Source organism: Nannospalax galili, unplaced genomic scaffold (genome assembly GCF_000622305.1).
Source record: "Nannospalax galili isolate Female #2095 unplaced genomic scaffold, S.galili_v1.0 scaffold600, whole genome shotgun sequence".
NCBI lineage: Eukaryota > Metazoa > Chordata > Mammalia > Rodentia > Spalacidae > Nannospalax > Nannospalax galili.
The window spans coordinates 825,636-844,870 of record NW_008348789.1 but is presented as its reverse complement, the minus strand read 5'-3'; the positions used below and the strand labels follow the sequence as shown (position 1 = coordinate 844,870).

Below are 19,235 nucleotides of genomic sequence, written 5' to 3'. Positions count from 1 at the left end.
TCCCGGAGCCCCCCAAATGGCAGGGGCTCACGGAGCCCCTGTGACCTGGTTGGTGGCGCCCCTGACTCAGGCCTGGACTACCTTGTCTCCAGAGGTGGTGGATGCGAGGGCGAAACAAATAGAAGGTGGCTTCCTCACCCGGAGGTCTGGCTAGATACAGAAAAAGGAGAGAGCAAAGAGCATCAGAAGGTGTAGAGGAGAATTAGGAGGAAGGGAGCCAAGGAGAGGCTCCAAGTGAAAGGCTGTTGGACACTCAACAGTCACCAAGGCCAGAGATGCCCAGAGGCCTTTGGAGAGGGTCCAGAGAGGGCCGGGGCCTCTGGGGTGGGCCACCAAATGTTAGATTTTGGGAAAATAAAAGGAAAGATAGAAGAGTAGGAGACAAGAAACCAGAGCCAGACCCGCAACAGGCAAGGACTGTATCTTCCTTTATTCAAAGAAGATACAGTGAGAGGTAGAGGCTGACCATGGGAACCAAGCTTCTACAACTAGACAAAGAAACTGGGTGGGGGGGGTTATACCAGGGTTGTGGACACAACTACACTTAGTTGGGAGTCAAGTTAGTGCCTGGGCTTAAAGGTCTCCTTGTCAAGATTATTTACCCAGGAACTGGCAGGAATGTTATCTATGGCCTTAGAGGAGACAGGTGAACTCCGCAAACATTTCCTCTCAGGATTGGGAGTGACCAACAGATAAGGGATGTGCAGAGCCAGGTCTTTAATCTATAGCTGTGAGGTCACTGGGGAAACTTTCTACTTTTATGATTTAGAGACTTTTGGCCACTCTGATTTTTTTTATGCCTTTATGGCTTCCTCTAATGAAACTTATGGTTTTTCTGAGGTTCAAATATTCTGTCAATGGTGAAGGGATGAAGACTGGGCATAATGACACACATCTTTAATCCCAGCACTTGGGAGGAAGAGGTAGGCAGATCTCTGTGAGATTAAGGCCAGCCTGGTCTACAGAGTTCCAGACCCAACTGGGTTATAGGGAGACCCTGTGTCAGAAAGGAAGAGCGAGAGAGGAGTAAATGGCAATAAAATTAAAGAAATAATTTTGTAAAACAAAACCATATATTAAAAAAATAATATAGAATACAAAGAATTACTCAAAAAAACACCCCAAAACAAACAGGTCCTCAAAATTATTACAAAAGAGACTTGATGCTGCATGCAAATTACTGTTTTGCTATTAGAGCTTCTAAAGAATTGTGAGAGTTTTAAAGCATTGCATAGAGTTTAAAAATATCTTTCATTTTTCTCAGAGGAAATACATGAAATGCAATAATATTTAAAAGGATGAAAATAAAACCATTTTTTCCCCTCAGGTATACTAGATAGAGGAACAGATGTTAATGCAGCAATTAGCTAATCATTGAAATTACACTGTAGGGAATCGCCTGCCTTAGAAAACAGAAGCTCTTAATGGTTCCAGAAAATCACTATGAAAATGAAACATGTATGCTGGTCTTTGTACCTCTTTGATGATTAGAACTCAGATCAGAACCACTGGCCCAGAGTCATTGCTTTAATTTACATCGTTGCCTATTGTCACAGTGCCAGGGATGCCTAGTAAGTGGATTGCTGGTTCAGGACCAGACTATGGCACAAAATAAGACCCATGCCAACCCCCAACCAAGAAATAAAGCACCAGTGACCCATAATTTTTCCAGAATATAATATTTTTGCTATTGATATTAAAATATTAATATTGACATTTAGGGGCAAGCTAACTTTAATATCAGTGCAAATGTTTAAACACTTCCTTCGTTATGTTCATTCTACTTTAACATTTTAATCCATATTTGAAGCCATAAATCCTACTGACATATCCTGCAATGAGTTATAGCACAGGTTGAGTTTTTATAGAGTTCTGGGAACACATATGACCATAATTATCTCTGTGTTTGTTTTTAAATTTCAATGCAGGTATTTTATAGCAAAATACCTAGACATTCAAGAGTGCTTAACAGAAAATGATATTAATGTTGAAATATGAGAAATAATGTCTAGCCTCCTATGGTTTGTTAGGACTCATTTGTGTCCAAACTCAGTTGCTTCATCCTCCTCATTGTTAGGATCTTTACTGTTATCCACTAGATGTCAGCATTGGATAGAAACACTGCTAAGAGAAGTGAGTAAGCTCTGTCTGGCCTGAGGTCCACATGTTGATTTTGCCAGTTCTGTCTGTATATTAGCAGAACTTACATTACAGGTGACATCTACATGATGGTGATTTTTTTTAAATGTCCTTAAATGTTGACTTTGTACTTTTCTATCCTGTATTTGTAAAAGAAAAGGAAAATTGAAACTTGTATGATTAATTGGGAAGATTGCTTTGAAGCAATGTTTACCTTTTCTTGTCCCGTTCTATGTAAATATAACTCCTCATTTTGTCCTCGCTGCAGCCTTTAGATTTTGAAACGAAGAAGGCTTATACCTTTAAAGTAGAGGCCTCCAATCTTCACCTTGACCACCGTTTTCACTCCGCGGGCCCTTTTAAAGACACTGCTACAGTAAAGATCAGCGTGTTGGATGTGGATGAGCCACCAGTATTCAGCAAGCCACTCTACACCATGGAGGTTTATGAAGACACTCCAGTGGGGACCATCATCGGGGCTGTCACTGCACAAGATCTTGATGTGGGCAGTAGTGCTGTTAGGTGAGAAAAATACTGTTTTTATGTGTGATGGGTAAATAAAACTAAATTAAATTAAATCAAATGCCACCCAAAAATCCCTCGGGGACTAAATGTGTATTAATTAATAGAGCCTGTGTCACAAAATTTAGTGAATTTTCATCAGGGCAAAAATGGAAGTTGTGTCATAGAGATTCAAAACAGCTACTATCAGTCTGTGCAAAGGTGCTTACCGATGTTGTCATGCTAAAAAATGGCAAATTTCATCTATAAAAAGGACATGGTGCCTTTAAACTCAGCACTCAGGAGGCAGAGGCAGGTGGATCTCTGTGAGTTCGAGGCCAGCCTGGTCTCCATAGCAAAGCCAGGCCAGTTGGGGATACAGGGAGACCGTGTCTCAAAAAGACCTAAAAGAAAAAAAAAATGACTGAACAAAAAAGCACCAAAGAATTATTGCCAAGGTTAGTGACATCAAGACACACTTTCATATTATTTTGAATATATTGGACATAAATATACTTTGCAATGTCTTTAAAATCTTTGTCTTATTCCAAGTTAATTTTCAAACTGAAGTTGTTTTCACATTTCAATCGAAAGCCCTTTCTTCACCGTCATATCTTCTCCTGCTGTGTTTGAGATGCGAATGAATGACTGCAAATTAGTAAATATATAAGAATTTAACAATACTTAAGAAGATACACAAGATAAGTGTTTCTTATAGTTCAGAAGATTGAAACCAGCCCCCCCTTGTGTGTGATAAGCAACGATTCTAATGCTGATTACAATTCCAGCTCTTTGTAAAAAAATATCTATTTTATTTTTTTATCTTGTGTGTGTGTGTGTGTGTGTGTGTGTGTGTGTGTGTGTGTGTGTGTGACTGGTAAGGGCATGTGCACATGAGTCCAGGTGCCTTTGCTGGCCAGAAGTATTGGAGCCCCCAGACCTAGAGTTGTAACTTATTGTGAGCTGCACAATATGGATGTTAGAAACCAAACCTGATACTTCTGGACGGCAGTACTGCTCTTAGCTGCTGAGCCATCTCTCCAGGCCCCAACTCCAACTCTTACATAGCACTTTGGAAGAAAAAGCACTTTGCAAAAACAGAGAAATATAGACATATCTCCAAAGAGTCTATGGTATGAGAAAAGTGATGATGAAACTAATATATTCACTGGTGGACTTTGCATAATTATTGCATATAGTTAAATTGCAGCAAAGAACTCATAAGCATTTATGTCTTCTCTTTATATTCATCTGAATCCACCCCTCAAGTTACTATGAATAAAAGTATGCCAGTCCAGAACACATACCACACCCTAGTGTCTTAAATAGCAGCAATAATTTCTCAACAACATTGGAGCCTACAAAGGCCTAGTTCACAGGCCAGTACCTGGGGTCTGATAAACTAACTTTCTGTTTAGCAAATGCTATCTTCTCCTGCTATCTGTACAAGGCAGAAAGACAAATTGAGCCCCCTATGTGTCCTTTTGTATGAGCACTAATCATATTATGAGGGCGCTCCACTCATGAATATCTCCCAAAAGGCACAACTCTTAATACCATCATTTAGATGGGGAATTTCAAGACATGAATTTGGTGGGGAGAGGGACACAAGTCTCATATCCTTAACACTAAAATCTGGATCATTCTTTGCCTTCACATGTTTCAAATATGTTCATTTCACCCTAACTGCAAGCCCCCTCCACACCCAATCTTAAATTATTCCATTGCCAACTCTAGAGTCTAAACTTTCACAGCTCTTCTAACCAGACATCAGGGAAGCTTCTGCTATGATCTATCCTTGGCAAATTCTTCTCTAACTGTGAGCGTTGAAAACTAAGTAAGTTAGATGACTTGTATATATAATAATATGTCAGACATAGAGGGGAAAGAGGGAAGAAAGGAATGGTGGGTCTCACATAATTTCAAAAGCTAGCAGGAAAAATTGCCCTAACCTCAGATGTTTTGAGAAGGATCTTTCTCTGTCTCAAGGCTCCATCTTCCTGCTCCACTGAGTCAGGGGTCTGGCCTTCTGGATCCAGCAAAATGAGCATAATTTCTTACAGTGTGCAGACCGGTAGTATCCAACCTGTGGCTTTCAATGTCAGCCCAGCTATGTACATGTTATAGTTACAGAACAATACCAAGAAGTCCCAAACCTATGTCTTTGCTGGGCATTGGTCTTATACTGATATCTTTGTGAAAGCAGCCATTCCTCCAGTTTCTAATGATGCTGAAATATGTGCAGATTCCTTATTTGGAGTAGGATGCGCACATATGCAGATAGTTCTCTGATGTAGTCCTGATTAAGAACTTTGAGAACCTTCCTGCGTTTTTCTCATTTCTTTGCTCTTTTTCAGTCCCAGCATGGATCTGTCACAAGAGTCCTCTTGTACTCTTCTGAACACACTTTCTCATTTGGGGTAATACTTTTTACGTTTTGTAACAGGCAAAGGCTGAAATATTTAATTTTTTTTCTTCTTTTTTATTGAGCTTTTAAAATTTCATACAACAGTTCTCACTCAAATTCCAACCCCTCTCCCATCCATGCCTCCCCTACCCCCTCAACTGAACCCTATGCACTCTGCAATACATGCAGAGTCCTATTCATTCAGGTGTTTGTACACAAATGTCCTTCAATGTGAATGTGTCCCCTGGAGTCCAGTCAGCCCTTCCAGTGGTCATATGTAAGTCATACTCTCCCTCACCCAGCAGCAATCATTCTTAAATACTTCTCAATCTAGTGCTGGCCCACAACATATTCTCACCTCCCCTTTGGGCCCTTGTTTAATTGAGCTGACAGGGGTCCTGGGTTTGATGCCAACACTGCTGCAGGCTCACCTGAGTAAGCCTCCAGTGGCCTAGAACCTTCCACCGCCTTATGCTCATGAACCAGCCCTGGCTCTTAAAATCTATGTGCCTCCTCTTCCACAATGACCCCTGAGCTGTGGGTTGGTGAAGTTCCATATAGGAGTCCCATCCTACACTGTATGGTCTCTCATTCTCCAAAACTTGGCCAGTTGTAGCCTTCTGTGTATAATGCACTCTGAGGTACATGGAAGCCTCACTGGTGAGAGTTGAAGGGTACATTAGCCCTCTCTCTATGCCTTCTTCTGCTATGTTCCATGAACCTTGGTTGTAAGAAATTCAACTGAAGATGTGTCACCTAGTATTGGATACCTCCCAGGTGTGTGTTCTCTGTGCCTTACCAGATATGCAACTCTGCAGTAGCCTCCATCTATTGCAAAAAGAAACTTCTTTGATGAGTGCTGTGTGACATGTTTAAAGTTTTACTATTCTGATTTTCTTTCACTTAATAATCCTATATATAGTTAACTTATTACCTTTCATATTTTTGTGCAAATAGAGAAATGATGTATATCCTTAAATATGACTTTTAGAAATTGCAGCTAAAGATTTGTCCCTTCAAAATTATGTCTTCTTGAAGAACAACATAAGAACCCAAAAGCTATTTGCCAAAATTCTTTTCTACTTGACCACGTACATGTGTTTCCTTTAGTCTCCAATTAAAAACTTTCCTCATTTCCCTCTAGTACATTATCAGAATTACTTTATCACAGATGTCCTCCCAATATTCTGTTTGTGACAACTTAGTCTGTCAGAACAGAACTTGCTTTCTAGAATTCTACAGTTTTTTTTCCTTAGATCACTAACTGGAGTAACTCTGAATGTCTATAATTTGTAGAAATTCAAAATTATTTTAACCCCTAGTATTTTCCCCATTTAAAAGTTGCTTAGATCTTTTCTAGGTATTTGTTTACATTTTTAAAAACTTATTTATTTTTATTTTATGAGTATGAGTGTTGTACCTGCATGTATGTAAGTAAACCCTTGTCATGTAATGCATGCAGAGGACAGAAAGAGTGTCAGATCTCCTCAAACTGCAGTCATAGATGGTTGTTAGCCACCATGTGGGTGCTGGAAACTGAACCCTGTCTTCTGTAAGAGCTGCCAGTGCTCTTAACTGCTACGTCACTTCTTCAAACCCCTGTCTTTATTTTTCTTTTTTAGGTATTTTTTTAAAAAGGCATCTCCTGCTAGTTGGTACCAGTTTCTCTCCTGGCCAACTCAGGTTGCTATCACATAGCTCAATGGAATAAATGGCTTGGGCAACAATAATTTACATGTCTTAATTCAGGACAATTTGAAGTCCATGACCAAAGTGACAGCAGATCCAATGTGTTGGTAATAGTATCGTCTTCACTTAGCAGATGGGCATCATTTTTTTCTATTCATACAAGGAAGAGACAAATCTGCCAGATTCTTTGTAGGACAGTAACCTCTCCCTTAAGGATGCCACCCGCAGGTTTATGTACCTCTCAGTAGGCCCATCTCCTAACATCATATTTTGTTTAAGATTTCAACATATGAATTTGTGTGTGTATTCATGTGTGCGGGGTGGGTGCCAGTGCCCATGTGGAGACAAGATGAGGACTCCTGGTGCTCTGCTCTATTGCTCTTTGTCATGGGTTACTCCCTGAACCTGGAGCTGGTCTGCCAGTCAACCAACTGTGATACTAGTGTCTGTGGCCCGCAGAGAGTGGGGGTCATAAATGTGCATGATCATACCTTGCTTTTCTTTTACATGAAAGGTGGGATTTGATCTCAGGTCAGCATGCTTGTGGAACAAGCACACATACCAAATGGGTCATCTCTCCAGCCCCTCAAGAATTCTGAAAATATACATTTAGTTAATAGCAAATAAATACTGCTATGAATCCTTTGGGGCCTGAGTTTGTTATGGGCCTGTTAAGTCATTGATGTCTTCATGGTTTAACTTTGATATTTCCATTGAATTCAGAGAATCATTCATTTCTTTTCTATTTTCTAATTTAATAGAGTGTAGGTTTTTAAAGTATTTCTTTATAGTAGTCTGGATTTTTTTTGGTGCCTATATGATCTTTCCCCTTTCGTCTCTGATTTTGTTTATTTGATATTCTTTTTCTTTCTTTTGGTTATCTGGACTAAGAGTCTGTCTCTATTTATCTTTCCAAAGAATCAGTTCTTAGATTCCTTGATTCTTTGTAGTATTTTCTTCATTTCTATTTCATTGATTTTTGCTCTGATTTTTATTATTTCTTCTGGGTTTGGGTTTGGTTTGTTACAGCTTTTCCAGATTCTTGATCAGAATGAAATGACCTTCTTTATCTCCTCTGATTAATTTTAACTTGAAGACTATTTCATCAGATATTAGAATCACAATGCCTGATTGTTATTAGTTCTGCTTTCTTGTAATATTTTTCCATCCTTTCACCCTAAGGTGGTGCCCATTCTTGAAAGTGAGATTATTGTAGACAACAAAAAGTTGAATTTCACTTGCTCAGCAAGAGTTTTGTGAAGACCAAAAGAAGAACTGATATAGAATATTTTTAGAGTATTTTCTAACATATTATAAGAACTGTGCATGTGACTTGTTTTGATGTTTCTCCCATTAGTAGAAAAACCTCATAAGGAAGCTAATTGTATTTATTGCTTTTCATGGATCACACAAGTCTCAAAAATCACTTAACACATCATGGATAAATGAATGTCAGGATTCATGTTGTTAATTTCACCTAAGTAAAATTACATATTCACTTATAACTGTTATCTTCATGAAGAAAAATTCGACACAGTTGAATAGTGATGGAGATAGAAAAGTATATGAGAAGTATCAAGATTTCAGTATTTCATCTTTTGGACTTTTGTCCAAGTTCCTAGTAATTAATTGATGGGAAATACTTCCTAGAAAACCACACACACACACACACACACACACACACACACACACACACACACACGTATGCATGCATGGGTTATTACACTGTATCTTGGTACATAATTAGCTATATGTTGCTCATACATATTGTGATGGGTCTAAACATGTATATATGGCATCAAAATTCACATTATAAATGCTACAGGAAAGAGATGATATAAGCAAGTGCTCAAAAAATTGACTAAAATCTTTTGGTTATGTGCTTTCCAATATTTACTTGAATCATGAGTATTTTTGTCAATCGGGTCATGAGCCTGATCCTTTAATGGCTGTGCTGTCTATCCTAATCATCAGAATTTTCAATGTAGCAGGCAAAATTTTTTAAATAATTTTTTATCTTCTAAATAATAAAATATAGTATATGGAAAACTTCATAGACTACAAAGCAGGAAACTAGACACTATGAAAGAATAAATTTTTAATGTTTAAACTAAGAAAAATATATCTTGGTTTTGTGGACAGAAGCTATTCTTCCTGAATATTTTTATTAATTATTTAACAGAAGCTTAAAATATGTCTACTAAAACATACACTATATATTCTTAATCAGTTGAAATTATGCGGGAGATAAATACACAGAAATTTTTGAAAAACATAAAGTCAAAAACCTAGAGCTACTGTGTATATGCTGGTGGAGATGGAAGGAAAAGGAAGGGGGAATTTTGTAAGGAGCTCCTCCAAGAAGCTCAAGGAAACGTATCTATTAGGGCAAAGTGGAGTTTAGAAACTGCAGCACTTAGCTGAATGTGATCATCTCTGGGGTATTTTGCCTGGTTTGACTTCGTCACAGAAATACTATTCTTAGTGTTTAAGACCCACAAGAGAATTATTTTTCTGAAGCTGGTTATTACATGAAGTCTACTTGAAAATGTTCACATGGCATTTAGCTCCCATTTATGGAAGCTGGAAAAAAAAAACAGAGTTCACTTTACTAAAATAAATAAATAAATACAACCTTTTTTTTTTAAAGAAAAGCAGAAATTGGCCTTGTGACATTTTGCTAAGATAATAGAGCATAAGCTTGACAAGTATCAAAATACATGTGTTAAGATCCTAAAAAAGAAAATCCTGGGCATGGTGGTTCACAGGAGCCAGAAGCAACTGAATCTCTGTGAGATTGAGGACAGCCTGGTCTGAAAAGTAGTTCCATGCCAGCTGGGGTTACAGGGAGAGCTGTTCTCCAAAAAATTTAGAAAAAGAAAAGATTATATTAAAGATATAATAATGATAGATACATAATCTACTTGTGATGGATTTGACAAAATGTATACATACAGATCAATTCTAATATATACAATATTTAATTAATTATATTTTGTTAGGATAAATGATTCGTATCTAGAAAATTTTATTAAATGCTAAATTTTACATATTCAGGAGCTTACTTAACATACTTCTGACACTTAAGTACCAGTTTGCCCTTGGGCTTTGTGCTTGTGGCATCACAGTACATTATGGTGATGGGTATGTAAGTCTAGGAGGGCCTGTTCAGCTCATGGAAGCCCTGAAGCTAGGAGAAGGGAAAAGAGTGGGGGTTCCAATATTCCTTTCAAAAGCTCATCTCTAATTACACAGCTTCCTTCCCATGTGCTGTATCATCAACAGAGGCAGTAAAAGTTTACAGTTGATGATTCTTTAGAATATGATAACTTTGACATTTTTTGCATACCTGAAAATATTCTAATTATTTACATACATTTATGTAATCTAAAACTTATAGGAACTTAACTAAATCTGAAAAACACTAAATAATACTGAAACCATATTGACATGGGTCAAATTGGATTAAAATATATAATATATGTTTTTGAATTTTCAGTATAGGTTTTAATTTCTTAAAAAGATTCAGGCATAACTAAGGGTTTTGACCAAGTTCAAAAGACTTGTGATGCAAACCTATAGAGCTAATTTTAATGAAGATTGAAATAAGAGAGCCAAGCTTTTTTTTTTTTTTTGGTCTTTTTTGAGACAGGGTCTCCCTGTAGGCCCAGCTATACTAGAACTCACTCTGTAGACCAGGCTGGCCTTGAACTCAGAGAGATCCACCTGCCTCTGTCACCTGAGTAATAGGACTTAAGATATGTGCCACCACACCCATCCAAGCTTTATAATTTTTAAACAATTTGTATTGTCTTATTAATATATTTAATGACTTAGTGTCCAGATAAGAGTTTAATATGGTGATCAATTTTTAAATATGTATGGTATGTGTATACCATATATGTGTATAGTCTTTACATTATTTCAATCCCTCACAGACTCCCTCCAACTCCTCTCATGTCCTCTCACTCTTTCACAAATTCTTGTGGTTTACTTTCCTTATTATTGCTACATATACATGCATATACATATATATATATAGAGAGAGAGAGACAGAGACAGAGACAGAGAGAAAGAGAGAGTGTGAGTATGTGTGTTAGATAACCCCTTAGTGAGCTAGTCCCTTGAGAAATTGGTTCTCCTTCCGTCAGCCTCCATTGATTGAATGCAACTCCTCATGGGTTGGGACCTCCAGAAACGCATTTGCTTATGTCAACTGGTTTTGTTGTTATAACAAGATCTTATTAGACTGCTATACTGTGGAGATTCATGGGTATAACTTTGCTATCATGTCTAGAATGCTTTAAATAGCAGCAGATGTCTTGTCCCTCTGACTCTTACATTTTTTCTGCTCCCATCTTCTGGGATTTACAATAAGTCTTTGGTGTAGATGTTGCATTGTGGATGTGTCACATAGGGCTGGACATCTCACAGACACTTGTTCTCTGTGTTTGACCAGTTATGGAAGCTTTGTAAAAGTCTCAGATGGAGATCTAATTTTCAGGTTGTACTGCTGTGCTTCATGTAATCCCCACCAAGTAAAAGATTTCCCAGTTCAGTATATTTTAAATTTCTTGTCTGACCTGATTATTTTAACTGCTGGAGATTCAGGATATTGACTTTATAGCCAAGTGCTGAGGGAGCACATATTTCACAACTCTTTTCCTCTCCTCTATAATTATTTCATTGCTGAGAGAGAGAGAGAGAGAGAGACAGAGAGAGAGACAGACAGAGAGACAGACAGACAGAGAGATTTTTAAAATATTTCAGCTATCATTTTTATTGTATGTGTATGAATGTTTTGCCTGTGTGTATGTAAGTGCACCTGTATCATGCAATGCCCACAGGGCCAAAAGAAGGTGTTGGATCCCTCTGGAAATGGAGGTAGAGATGGTTGTTAGCTGCCATGTAGACAGAGAGAGAGACAGACAGAGAGACAGACAGACAGAGAGATTTTTAAAATATTTCAGCTATCATTTTTATTGTATGTGTATGAATGTTTTGCCTGTGTGTATGTAAGTGCACCTGTATCATGCAATGCCCACAGGGCCAAAAGAAGGTGTTGGATCCCTCTGGAAATGGAGGTAGAGATGGTTGTTAGCTGCCATGTAGGTTCTGGTAATCAGACCCAGGTTCTCTGGAAGAACAGCCAGTGTTTTTAACTGCTGAACCATCTCTCCAGCCCCTAGAGATAAAAGTTATTAAGTATACATTTAATACTAATTACTTTAAATGTGTAATAAATTGTTACTTTTAATTGTTGTGACCAAATACCTAACATAAACAGCTCAACAGCATCAAGATTATTCTGCCTTGCAGTTTCAGAAGTTTCAAGCAATGTTTGTTTAGTCCCACACACTTGACTTGGGCAGTGAACCATGGTAACTGAAGCATAAGATGGATGACCTTCTTGGCCTCAATCTGAGCAGGAAACAGAGAACGGGCAAATAAAAAAGAACCAGAGCAAGATATAACCCCAAGAAAAAAAAATCTCCCATGTCCTAATTCCTGTCCCATAGCTCTACTTCCTGCCTTTATCCCTTCTCAATAATGCCCCATATTGTGACTTCATAAAGGGATTGGTCTGCTCATTAAATCAGAACCCTGAGACTCTAATCATCTCTTGATACTCGTGTGCCTTATTCATCTTTTAGGCTTTCCTCAGTACAAACATAGAGACAAGATATAGTTGCATGTGATTATAATAGCTCACTTATGATATTGCACAATCTTGCAATAAGCTGTGTCATACCTAGTTCAATGAGTTAGAAGAATGTGGGATGTTTTCAGATTGTAAATTTACTAACAAGTAGAAAAATTATATCCATGAAAAAAACAACATTAATTAGAAGGTATAGGGACTCAGGTTTACTTTGCTCAGTGGGGGACCTACTGGCTTTGGGGCAGAGAGACTTGATTCGGCAACAGAATAACAACTCTGGGACTTGGTTTCCTTCACATAAGCAAAAATTCAGATGGTTTTTATACATCCCAAGGAACTGGAAGTCACGTGGGATATGGCAGTCACATACAAAGATTTAGGGTACAAAGAAACAGGACATATAGTCAGTTAGTTGGTACCAGAAGGATTCTTAAACTTTTACTCAAGGTTACCAGTGCCTATCCAGTAATTTATTGGGAGATAAGCTAAGGGTTGTTGACCAAGACGCTTTCACACAGAGCAAGGAGCCTGCACTTATGACCTGCCACTTTCTCCTGCCAGTCTGGCAGTGTTCTGCAAGACAGGGATTATCAGAGCTACTGTTTTCAGTGCCCCTCCCTTTACCAGAGAATGCAGCATGGACTTAAAAGTTTTAGGCTCATCTCACCCTAGGGTCTGACATTCTGGTTTCCTACAAGAAAGGAGAATAAAAAGAGAGACAGAGAGATAGAGACAGAGAGATAGAGATGAGAGAGGGAGGAACACAGAGAGAGAAACACACAGAGAGAAACAGTCAGAGAAAGAATGAATTAAAGCTCTTCTTCAAATATGATATATATCAATATATTTATTGAGGTCTTCAATTAAGAATATATTTAGATGAAACTACATTTTTCCATCACAGCATTATGGTTGCTAGAGAGAGTAAATAGAATCAATAGTGACCTATAACGATGGCATGTGATTCATTTCAAGAGAGTATGCTGATGAAGCAATTTACAGTTTTCAGAACAAATTTGTCAAACACTGATAAAAATTATGAAGTGCCATGCTTAAACTGTGATAAGGATATTAAGAGCAGTCAGATGTTCTTGTAAAAGTATTCTGTTTACACACACAAGTATTACAGACAGAGCAATACATCCTTTGATGTATGTTTCCTACTGGAAATATATTTCCTTTCCTTTCACATTTCAACTAAAGAAGATATACTTGCTTTTGTATCTTAATTAGAACGTTAGCATCAGTTAGTTATAAACAGATTAGATAAAGTAAACACTATGATTTTTGTAAGAAATAAAAAGCAAGTTCCAGAGTTTCAGGCCAGCTCTGATCATCTAGTGAGAGCCTGAAAGAGTACATTAAATTGGATTGTGGGCAGTATGGGGAGATACAGATTTGGGAGGGCACCTAAATATCGACAAACTGTATTGTATGAAAATAAAACATCCAATTAAAAACTAGCTGGGCTAAATTAAAATAATACAGATTTTTAAAAAAAGCAATAGATGCCCTCTAGGTGGCATTATGAAGCTCCCTTGGGGCTATCTTGAGTAAAGGCAAAAGATCCAGTTAGGGCTTGAGGCAGTCTGTGGCAGTGTCCTGCACCTTAAATGGCAGAAGGTGATGAAATGAGGCGGCAATTAGGTCTAAACAAAACTTTCAGGATTTTTATGGTCAGAGATGTTTTTAGGGAGGTGATTCTAATGTTTGCTGAGTATATTCTTTTCTGATCAGATAATAGCTTTTTATTTTCAATTCATAAAAAAACCCAAACTCTGCATTTATTCTATTAACTATGAAAGATGGAACCCAAATTGATTCTTTCTATAAACCTAATTTTCTTATCAGTAGAGCTTTCTTCTACAAGGTTTCTGTCAGTGAAAATAAATAAATAAATAAATAAATAAATAAATAGTAAATAAATGCAATATGTAGAACTTTAGGGACAGATAAGTTTTCTAAGTTAGAGTTATTTTGCCTGTCATAATGTCCATTTGAAAAACATGGAACAGGTGAACCTGGAGACTAGTAAGTAATGAGGAAGTGGATGCTTACACCCTGATATGCAGCAGGAAACAGACTTAGAAGACCATGTGTGGGTATTATCAAAACCAAAAACAAGGAAAAAATGAACAATGGGGAAATTGTGAAACACTGAAGGGAATGAAAATACAGCAATCATAACTTAATAACATGGATTATGATGAATTTCTGATTCTTAAGAAATTGTGTATTTGGGGCTGGAGGGATGGCTCAGCAGTTAAGAGCACTGAGTGCTTTTGCAGAGGAGCAGAGTTCAAGTCCCAGCACCCACATGGTGGTTAACAACCATCTATAGCTCCAGTTCCAGGGCATCTAACAACTTCTTCTGACCTTCTCAGGCACTGCACGACTTGGGTGCACTTACATGCAGGCAATACACTCATAGACATAAAATAAAAATAATAATTAAATATTAGAAAAAGAAATTGCATATTTTAAAATGAGCACTGTAAGAACAGAAGAGTTATGACTTTACTAAACTTTTCCAATTATACAAAGCATGTAGTTTCTCAATAAGCTGTTTAAAAGACAGTATAAACTTTCCAAACTATGATATATCTTCAAATTTTTAAATCAGTGGAGAAGAATTTAAGGATGAATAAAAGGTTGAGGAAACAGGAAGGGGAGGCAAGTAAGAGGAACTAAAGGGACGAGCCTAAGCATAAGCAGTAAAGCAGCACGCAGTGGTTGTGGTGAACACGAGGTGACTCCTAAGATAAAAGTTTAATTCATATGCTTAGGAAACAATTGAAATAAATGAGGTACATGAATTTGATGATAAGGGGAATCTTTATTGAAGTAAATTGAACCAAATTTTTTATTTTCCTCACAATAAGACAAAAATGAAATAAAGTGGAAAAACAACACCAATGTTAGTAACTAAGATGAAGTATGGATACTTTCCCGTCTGTTTTTATCTAAACAAAGAGATGTTGCTTTCCCTGATGCGTATCAGCCTTCCTATATTTTCATTACTTCAAAATGAAATATAAGATTTTTTTTTCTCATCTGCCATATAACATTTCTTCTAAAAAAATAACAAGGGGCTGGAGAGTTATCTCAGTGGTTAAGAACACTGATTGTTTTTGCAGAGGACCCGCTTTTGGTCCCCAGTACCCACATGACAACTAACAACCATTGGTAACTTCATTTCCAGGATCTCTAATGTCCTCTTCTGCCTTTCTGGGCATTGTACAACATAGGTGCACTTACATATATGCAGGCTATGCACTCATACATATAAAAAATGAAAAAAAAAATTTAAATTAATTAATTAGAGGCTTGAGAGATGGCTCAGTGGTTAAGAGCACTGATTGCTCTTGCAGAAGACCGGGTTTGATTCACAGCACCCACATGGCGGCTACGGACCATCCTTAACTCCAGTTGCAGAGGAATCCAAGTCCCTTTTCTGACCTCCCTGGCATTGCACCACATGGGTGCACTCACATGCATGCAGGCAATACACTCATACAGGAAAAATAAAAATAATAAGCGAAATATTTTCTACACTTTATTAAAACCAGATATTATAGGACATTAGAATATAATGTGGTTAAACAACATAGTGACAAAACATGGCAGAGGCCTAAATACAGATAAAAATGACTTCTAATGAAATTTCAGTTTGTTAAGATTTATTTTATTTGTAATTCTGTGTACGTGAGTGTTGGTGTGGGATTATGTTCAAGTGAGGGCAGCACTTGAGGAAGTCAGAAGAGTGCTGAAATTCCCCATGGAGCTGGAGTTAGAAGCAGTTGTGAGCCCAGTGTGATTCCTGGAAACTGATACTGGGCTTCTGAAATATGCATATGCGTATGTTAATTTAATATTACAATTTATGTTTCTATTCATTTAAAAAACAGATTCCCCAGCAACAAGCATAATATAATTGAGCCATTAGTTACTTAGGTAACAAATATTGATTCTTTCATTTAAATTTTATTTAATCACTAAATATGTGATGGTTTGATTATTATATATTTATGGTGTTTGTTTATTGAAAATAGTGACTTGACCAAATTAAACAGTTGATTTGGTCATATATAGCATTATAATTAATTACATATCAGATATTATATCTTTAGTTTGAAACTCTAGACTGTATCACACCCAAATAAAACATGAAAGAGTTCACTCTCAGACACTCAGAGGATGTGGCTTCTGAAAATAACTTTTAGAAATGTGTTATCCTTTCCTGAAAGTGTCCTGAGGTTTTTTTTTTTTTTTTCATTACCAATGCATCAAAGATATTGTGTTACTTTCTTCTAGCTGAGCAAATATCACAATAGAAAATGGACAATGTTTAACATTGAAACTTCAGTCAAGCAGCATTCTGTCGGTCAAAGGGCATCAGGTAAAGACCAGAAGGTAGGACCAGGCCTATAGTTTTAGACTTGGCCAGCAATTGGGAAATGGTAAAGATGTTCAGCTTAGGAAAACTCAATTTCAGGTGCATCAAAGAGTGTGGCAGTCATTTTTATAGATATCACTCTGAAGACAAGTGACAAATCCCCCCAAGTTATATATAAGTGATGAGAAACAGAAAACAATATAGAGAGAGCCAAAAACCCCATTTTGTTTAACAGAGCCTGAATCCCTGTGTTCCTGGTCTATGCTTCAAAGGTGTGTGAGTAAGCTGGGTAGAACAGCTACTTTAAAGTTCAGGTTGTTGTAGTCCACCAATTAATGCTAGAACCAAGCACAGATTTGTGGACTAGGATTTTTTTTCTAAGAAATAATATAAAATCACATAGAAGGAAAGAAGGAAGAAGAGGATATAATATATACACTCATATGAATTAGTTAAGATAATTTGATGCTTAGGCAACTCTTTTTTCTCAGTTAATTTCTGTAACATGCTATACTATATTCTACAAGTCTGATAAAGTCAAAATTAATTTGAAAATTATGTAGAAGGCAAGGAGAATAGGCATTGTAGGGAAAGGTACACAACCACACAAGTGTATTTGTGTATCACCCAATTACCTCTCTCTTAAAAATTACAGTTTTTCATGCTGTATTTCACAAAGTCTCAGGAATACCCCATAATTTAGATGACATTTAGACTAAACTAGTACAGGAAATTTACATACTATGATTAGTAGATACTTATGCTTCTCGGTATATTTATATCAATACCAATTTAAATAAATATTTAGAATATTAAAGAATATTATATTTTTTATCTTAGTGCTTTATTTGATGCTGTGGATTAAGTTCTAGAGCTTTGTGCTTTCTAGGCAAATGTTTTAGTATGTTGCTAAATTCCCAGATGAATTCAAAACTTAATATTTACACGATATAAATTCTTGAAATTTTAAGTGTTTTCAGAAAAACGTAAAAACCACAGTTAATTGTGATTTATATGGACAATGAGCCACTGAATAAATTTAACTTCTGTTTAAAACAATTGTTTAGATTATGTTCTCAAATTAGTGAACAGACCATTTTTCCATTTTTTCTATAACTGAGATACTATATAAGCCTCAGAAAACTTAGAATTTCAATTAAGAATGTTATCAATAAATTAGAAGAAGCTGATTGTCTTAAATAATATACTTGTGTGTGTACATGTATATGTACATGCGTACAGAGGATTCCATGTTTGCATGTGGGTTCATGTATGTATGTAAGTATACAAATACATGTGTGTAGAAGTCAGAAGAGAAACCATATATACCCTATCAATATATGCAGATACATGTGAATATGTAACAATAGCACATAGATGCAGAGAAGGAAGAATTCTACAAATTCTTGGAGATAAATGGTATGAATTTGAAATTGCCAATTCGTAACTAGCTAACCAAGACTCTCCAGAACTCTGTTTCTGTCTCTCATCTTGATGTTGCTAGTATCACAAGTGCATGCCACCATGGTGAGCTTTTGCGGGGGTTGGAGATCAAATGAAGCTTCTCACTATGCCTGTGAAACACATTGCAAATTTAGCGATGTTTCCTACCTGTGAATACAATACTCTTAAATTGCTAGCTATGCTTGCTTATAGCATAAACGTTTAGCTATACCACAGCCAAGAAATACAGTACTAACCATTGAATTCAACACCATACTTAAGTACCAGATTGTATGCGTAGGGTAGGAGCTTGATGATTCAATGTATTAATTTCCTGTTACTGTAATAAAACACCATAACCAAAAGTGATTTATAGAAGAAATAATTTATTTTGGCATACAATTCCACAGGGATGAGAGTCAATGATGCTGAGCATAGCAGCAAATGGGAAGTATGGCAACATGAGCTGAAATTCAGGGATCACGTCTTCAACGACAACCACAAAGCAAACCAGAAGTATGGCAAGGTTATGAACTCTCACAGCCTGACCCTATGACCTGTTTCCTTCAGTAAGGCCACACCTCATAAATGTTTCATGGCCTCCTAAACAGCACCACCAACTAGGGACAAATATTCAAATATTTGATTTAATGGGGAGTAATTATCATTCAAACCAGCATACTCAATATGCCAAATCTAATTTTTTTCCTTTAAGTAATTTAAAATGATATCAGCAGGACCAATCATATCACATACACAAATCAATACAAGTTGTAATACATTGGCCAAAGCCCACATTCTATTTGAATATCACCAGTTTTAAAGAAGATCAACACATTGCCCAGAATTATATTGAATCAAATAATAAAATAATTTAAGGATAATGTACAGATATAAATATTAAGGCAGACAGTGCTCAGAGAAATTGAGATACATGAGTTATAAAGAATGATGGATATTTCCCTTAACAAATGGCAAACGGGGACCTCCATTAAACA

General features: G+C 36.8%; 1 protein-coding gene across 2 annotated transcripts in view; it reads left to right on the top strand.

Annotated features, from left to right (window-relative positions):
• Cdh12 (cadherin 12) overlaps nt 1-19,235 on the top strand; it is a 1,253,457-nt gene that overhangs the window by 1,183,256 nt on the left and 50,966 nt on the right. For both annotated transcript variants that reach the window (XM_008846023.1, XM_008846025.1), the window contains one exon: nt 2,408-2,661. In XM_008846023.1, the coding sequence (XP_008844245.1) occupies nt 2,408-2,661 (254 nt within the window). The remainder of the gene's footprint in view (nt 1-2,407; nt 2,662-19,235) is intronic.